This window comes from Phalaenopsis equestris, unplaced genomic scaffold (genome assembly GCF_001263595.1).
Source record: "Phalaenopsis equestris unplaced genomic scaffold, ASM126359v1 Scaffold234230, whole genome shotgun sequence".
NCBI lineage: Eukaryota > Viridiplantae > Streptophyta > Magnoliopsida > Asparagales > Orchidaceae > Phalaenopsis > Phalaenopsis equestris.
This window is the reverse complement of record NW_018252151.1, coordinates 20,005-26,552: the sequence shown is the minus strand read 5'-3', so window position 1 is coordinate 26,552 and position 6,548 is coordinate 20,005. Positions and strand designations below refer to the sequence as shown.

Sequence of the window (6,548 nt, the reverse complement as noted above, 5' to 3'; positions counted from 1 at the left end):
ACCTCGTTAAATCTCTGTGTTCTTCTGGATTAGTGTCGTACTAGTTTTTCTTCGCCCTAATTTTCTCAACAAGAAAAATTATAATCTTTCATCAAAAGATCCTGATCCTGAAGAAGGGATACTTGGAGTCGCTGCGAAGGAGGTGGAAGATGAAAGCGAGGCCTCAGACATCCAAGACAATCATTCTGATTCCAATGTATCGTCTGACGGGGTCCCATTCACCGACGACTTCCTCCGAGATAGCGATAAAGGTATGAAATTAATCCAGTATTCTCCAAACAAGTGGTTTAATGCCATTTTTGAAACATTTGCAGAGGAGCCAGATGAGTCAGGGTTGGAATCAGATGAGTCGGATCTGGAAGAGGAGTCCAGAGCGATAGATGAGGCAAAGGCAAGAGCTTTGGTGGAAGCAGAGGAGGAGTTGAAGCTAAATATAAAGGAGGAGTACGACGAATTTAGATTGCCCACCAAAGAGGTCACCTCTAGAAATTTGCTTACTCTTTGGTGTCTTGCAGCTTCTGTAGCTATGAAATTAAAAACTTTTTTTTTAACTTTTGGTGCAAGAGTTAGAAAATGAGGTCAGACAACCTCCAAATCTTTCTGTGCAGGAGTTAGAAAATGAGGTCAGGCAACCGCCAAATCTTTCTGGTTTACAAAGAAGGATTAAAGAGAGTGCGTTTTCTTTCCCCAATTTCAGATGCCAAAACTTTGTTAGCATTTTAATTTGCAATGCCAGTTTGTTTTTCAGTTATTTGTTATTGAAAAATTGTCTGTATTATGCTAGTTTTTTTTTTAAAATTGTAATATTCTTGTTAAAACATTTTTGTTTTTTGAAGTTGTACGCAGTTGTACGTGTGCTGTCGAATTTCAAGACTCTCAGGCAGAAGAATGTTTCTAGGAAAGACTACCTCGAACAACTTAAGGGTGATTTTATTTCTTATTATGGGTACAATGAATTTCTCATCAACAGTCTCATGGAGGTTTGTCATTGATTTTCTGTTGCCCCTTTTTAAATAAAATATTCTTGCCATCTCCAATTATTTAAATTTCATACTGATTTTCTTATTATTTAACATAGATGTTCCCTGTTGTTGAACTTGTTGAGCTTTTGGAAGCTTTTGAAAAAAATCGTCCTGAAACACTGCGTGCAAACACATTAAAGGTGCATTGGACTTGCTCTATTCTTCACGTTACACATTGAAGGTGCATTGGGCTTGCTCTATTCTTTACATTATAATTTAACGTAACATCAATGTTTTTTAGTTTTTTTTACTATAATCCTGACGTATGTGACATAAACCATGATGTCCTCATTTTTCTTCGTTTTTTGTAATATATATTTACTTTGACTTTGCATTGTAGACCCGTAGAAGGGATCTCGTGGTTGTTCTTCTCAATAGGGGAGTAAACCTTGATACAATAGGGAAGTAGTCTAAGGTAGCTAGTTTTGTACTGCAGTGTTTTCATCTTTTTTTCCCCTTTTTGTGAATTTAATTTTTTTTCCGCAATGATGACAGGTTGGTTTAGTCGTGTATGATTCACAAGTGCCTATTGGTGCAACACCTAAGATTATGGCTGGCCACTACATGGTATGTTGGCTTATAGAATACTTCGAAATTATTATCTCCATTAGCTATAATATTCTGGCTTTTCTTTGATACAAAATTTATATAGATTTTTGTAATGCTTCCAGAGACAAGGTGCAAGTTCATTTCTACCTGTTATGGCCCTTGCTCCTCAAGAGAGGGAGCGAGTTGTTGACATGGCGTAAGATTCTATATTCTACACTTTTTTCTCATTATTGTCTCATGAATGCTCAAATGTACATCATTCATAGATGTAATGCAATGTGTAAAATACTTTCATGTTTTATTTGATAGTGATAATTCTTATTCATTTATATTGTGATAAGTCTTTATGCGGTTGTTGAACTCAGAGTGCCATTTTTTTCCTTTTTTTTTTAATCCACCTTAATACATGTTAGCATTTAATTTCTCTAATTCATGCTATGTTAAGAAATTCAATTGAAAATATGGTTGATAAAATTGTGTTTGTAGTACATGGAAGGAGTATTCCATTCATTCTTCGTTCCTCGCCACTTATTTGAATAATTGCCTTAAATTCAGAACTTCTTGGATTATTTTTTTCTGATGATCATAGTTTATACATATTCCAAGACATAGTAATCTAGTTGTATTTTTCATACTAGATGACAATGGACTAAACTACTATTGTTATCGTTTTTATCATAAATTTTTACCTATCATTATAATTGTGGATGGCTTGAGTGAGGTTAGTCAAAACTTAACTCAACCTGATGAATCATGATTTTGAATAGTTTATTACTTGAAATGTTGTTCTTTTTCTGTACTAAAGTTTGGTATTAAATCATGTGATACATGACATGGATGTGTTTATATTTCTATGGTGGAGAAGTGCAACTCAGAGTGTTTGAATTTTACTAATACTATATGCTTTTTTATTTTTTAGTGCCGCACCAGGTGGAAAGACAACATTCATTGCTGCTCTCATGAAGAATATTGGTATGTAACTTCTAGCAAAACTAAGATGATTGTTATTCTCTCTTATATGTTTGAAATTAAAGTCTTTTGCAAGTTTTCCAGTTCTTTATTTATGGCATGTCTTTGTCTACATTCTTTTCATCTGTGAAGCACGGACACGATAAGACACGATACGGGGACATGACATCATAGAGAAAACTAACCAGTTCTTTATTTATGGCATGTCTTTGTTTACATTCTTTTCATCTGTGAAGCACGGACACGACACGACACGATACGGGGACATAACATAGTAGAGAAAACTATGACATGACACTTCATGGTTATATGTTATATTTTCAATCCATCTACATACCCAAAAAATATGCATTGCTTGGCTTTACCTCAAACTTAAAAAATAAACCCCATGTCAAGGGTCTTCTGTACAAACAACCCGTCAGTACCACCTATATCCACACAAAAAATAAAAATAAAAGTGAGATCGAAGTTATCTTACTCCCCTAGTTGAAAACATGCATACATTGCACATGGAGTAACTCTTGCATCCATTCCTTACTAATATATTCTGAGTTTTATGAAGGAATCATGAAATGTTGGAAGGGAAAATTATAGAAACTGAGTAAAGGAAATCATGCTACATGGGCGTACTATACTCGTAGAGAAGAAACTTGGCGCACACTTTAACAACCATAAAGTTTATTATTAAGTTTGAAGTTAAACTCAAATATATATATGTATATGAATTAAATTTTGCGTAGTCAAACTTCAAAAAACATTACTTAATTATAACTGCTTAAGTTAACTATTCATTTCAATTAATACAAGTCACCCTTTACCAGCTTTGTTGTTCACAACAACTTCTGTACACAAATGGCCACCATTGCTCAGTTATAGCTTCGGCATCTACACCTGCAAGTCAATCAATAAAACCTTTCTTTGTCATTGCCACCACCTTTGGAGCTCCTTTAAATTTCCATCATCAACTCCGTGACTACCATTGATAGCAAACCTTAAGTTCATAATAGGGACTTTAAAAGATTTACCGTAGCCCTATTTTGCATAAATATATTCTTAGGACCCATTTGATTCAGCTTTACTACATTTTCTACAAAAGAAAAACTGGTTAGTCGAAAACAGATAGAAGTTTAGATGATTCTACATGCTTACCATACCAGAAGTTACTTTAGATGGTGGCGCGAGTTTACTTTCTGGCTGCAATTTTGTATCTGTTGCTGGGAAGTACCATTTGAAAGCAGATAGATAAAAATAAAAAAAAATACTCTTATATTTTTAACAATGTGCCTATATCTATAATAATTATAATTAATTAATTTGACAAACTACTAAGAATTTAAAAAATTAATATAATTTACTTTATTCTTGAAAATGTTTATGTTTGCTTTCAATATACGTTCTTACTATAACATCTATTTTGTGAGCTATTTATGGGACATCTTACCTAAATTATTTTATCAATTGGGTATTCTTTAGAATTTATTCCACCCTCACCATTTTTTAGAAATTATATCAAATGAATAGTGTTCATAAACTTTTCATACATTTAAAGTAATAATATCTTTATAAGATGTCATAAATTTATTATAATGTTAAAGAAAAAATGAATGAGGGAAAATTTGTCTTTTTGAATGACAAAGTCACTCCACGGTATTCCTTTACCAAAGAAAAAAATGTCATGTACCTTTATATATCATACATATCTTAAGTGCAGCCAAACAACTAGAGCTATACTCACAACAGCTTTTGTCGTTATTTTCCTACAATTTCTCAGCCAACTATACTAATAATAACATCTGAACTAAACGAGCACAAGACAAAACATAGTGCAACACATTCTTATTTTTAATTATTTTCATTATCTTCAACAATGCGCGAATATGCATATTAAGGGGATAAAATACATTGATGAACCATGTTCATAGAAGATTACTTAGTATTTGCTGACATGGGATTTCAAAACTAGAACCAACAAATAATGTTACACCATTTGGAATAAAAAAATAACTGCAATTCTAAAACAACAAAATAAAATATCCATCCAAGAAAAGCAATAGAGTAAGAAAAATATATCCTTGATTGAAAGAAAAAAAAAATGCTATGATTTGTGCTTCTAATTTACAAATTCAAGTTCAATTCACTTGTTATCATCTGATAAATATTGACCTAAATTATCTAATCCTAAATTATCTAAGGGCATAATGACCTCCATGGCCGCATCTAAAAGTCATCAAGGTATTAAAATAAGCAAGTAAAACAAATGCTTACCAACAAAGCCAAGCAAAGTACTGTTAGGATTGTGAACCTTGATAGCATTCTGAAGACACCAAATAACGTTATGTCCACACACAAAAATATAATATTAAAATAACATTTGCATCAACTGAATAATACAACATCAACAACAACAACAAACCTTTGTCCCACTAAGTGGGGTCGGATTTGCATCTGATTGATAAAACTTTTATCTTTGAGTTTGCTTATTTATATTCTCCCGGTTAATTATTTCCTTTACGTTTACCATCAAAGATTTTATTATTTTCAGGAATGATTTATGCAAATGAATTCAAGGAAAAGCGGCTCAAGTCTTTAAGAGCTAATATCCATCGCATGGGTGTCACAAATACTGTTGTATGCAACTATGATGGAAAGGAGGTTAGTTCTGTTGTCTGTACTAAGGGAGGTCATTACAAACCTCATTTTTTCACTGCAATTCTAAAATAATTTTTTTTAAAGAATTTTCTGAGTACAGTTAAAGCATTTGAAACAACTTGATATATAGTATTGATGCTTATGATTAAGCAAATACAAGAGGTAGATTACTTATAGGTAAAATATCCTTAATTAAGAGAATATCTGTTGAATAAAGACAGTCTAAAATAATTACGAAATTATAATCAGATAAAATCAGTATGATAAGAAATTTATTGTTAGTTTTATCTTCTAAACATCATTATTGCAATGTTATGTCTAACGTTTTGTTTTGATTTAGCTGCCCAAAATCTTGGGATTCAAATCTGTTGATAGGGTATTGTTGGATGCTCCATGCAGTGGTACTGGGGTAAGTCAGTTTTTTTTTTAATGGCATTAGCTCCAAAAAGGACTAATTCTTTTTACTTTTTTTTTTTACTTACAAATACATTGATTCTTCTACAATTTTTTTGAAGATCATATGGAATGAACAATCTGTCAAAACCTCCAAATCCATTGAAGATGTTCGAAAATGTGCTTTTCTGCAGAAGGTATAATTCTAAACTTTGAATACATGCTAGTTGAAAACATTATCTTTTTATTATAATACTTTTATCAAACTTTAGATTATGTAAATATACCTTGGTGAAAATAGGAAAAAAATGTTCATGACTTTATCTGTAGTCTTGTGCTTATATGCTTTCCCCTTTTTTTATTTCTTCGACAACCTTCATTTAAATTGACATTCATTCATTGCAATCACATTGCGGCTTTTGTCGGCAAGCTAGTACTAAAACAAGCTTGACCTTCAAAAGCGCAATTCATTCTAGACTTTACAACATTCACCATATCATTTGCCATTTACACCCAAGTCCTGAATGCTTATGTAATTGCTGAATTTGCTGTTTGGTTCTGTTTGATGAGTTTTTTATTTTATTTTTGAGATTTTATTTGTGATTTGTGTTGATATCTTCCGCAGCAACTGATTCTAGCTGCAATTGATTTGGTTGATGCTAATTCAAAATCTGGAGGATATATAGTATACTCAACCTGCTCCATGATGGTTGACGAGGTTGTTATCTCTTAATAATTTATAAGTTAATTGAGCTTTTTATTGCTATATTTATTGTTCTAATATCCCTTCCTTTAAATTTGCAGAATGAGGCTGTGATAGACTATGCTCTTAAGAGGAGAGATGTGCAGGTTGTACCCTGTGGTTTAGATTTTGGTCGCCCTGGGTGAGTTGGTTTTCTATTTGCAAAATTTTATAGGGAAATTTAAATGCATACCCCTCAATCCTTTTGCATTTACATCCATAAA

At 32.4% G+C, this 6,548-nt stretch overlaps 1 protein-coding gene across 1 annotated transcript in view; it reads left to right on the top strand.

The window, feature by feature from the left end:
* LOC110038870 (25S rRNA (cytosine-C(5))-methyltransferase nop2-like) overlaps positions 1-6,548 on the top strand; it is a 10,032-nt gene that overhangs the window by 1,810 nt on the left and 1,674 nt on the right. The window contains 14 exon segments of the mRNA XM_020743792.1: positions 74-251; positions 315-475; positions 609-672; positions 847-980; positions 1,079-1,162; positions 1,363-1,437; positions 1,518-1,589; positions 1,694-1,767; positions 2,491-2,543; positions 5,083-5,192; positions 5,530-5,598; positions 5,705-5,779; positions 6,208-6,300; positions 6,387-6,466. Coding sequence (XP_020599451.1) covers positions 74-251; positions 315-475; positions 609-672; positions 847-980; positions 1,079-1,162; positions 1,363-1,437; positions 1,518-1,589; positions 1,694-1,767; positions 2,491-2,543; positions 5,083-5,192; positions 5,530-5,598; positions 5,705-5,779; positions 6,208-6,300; positions 6,387-6,466 — 1,322 coding nt within the window.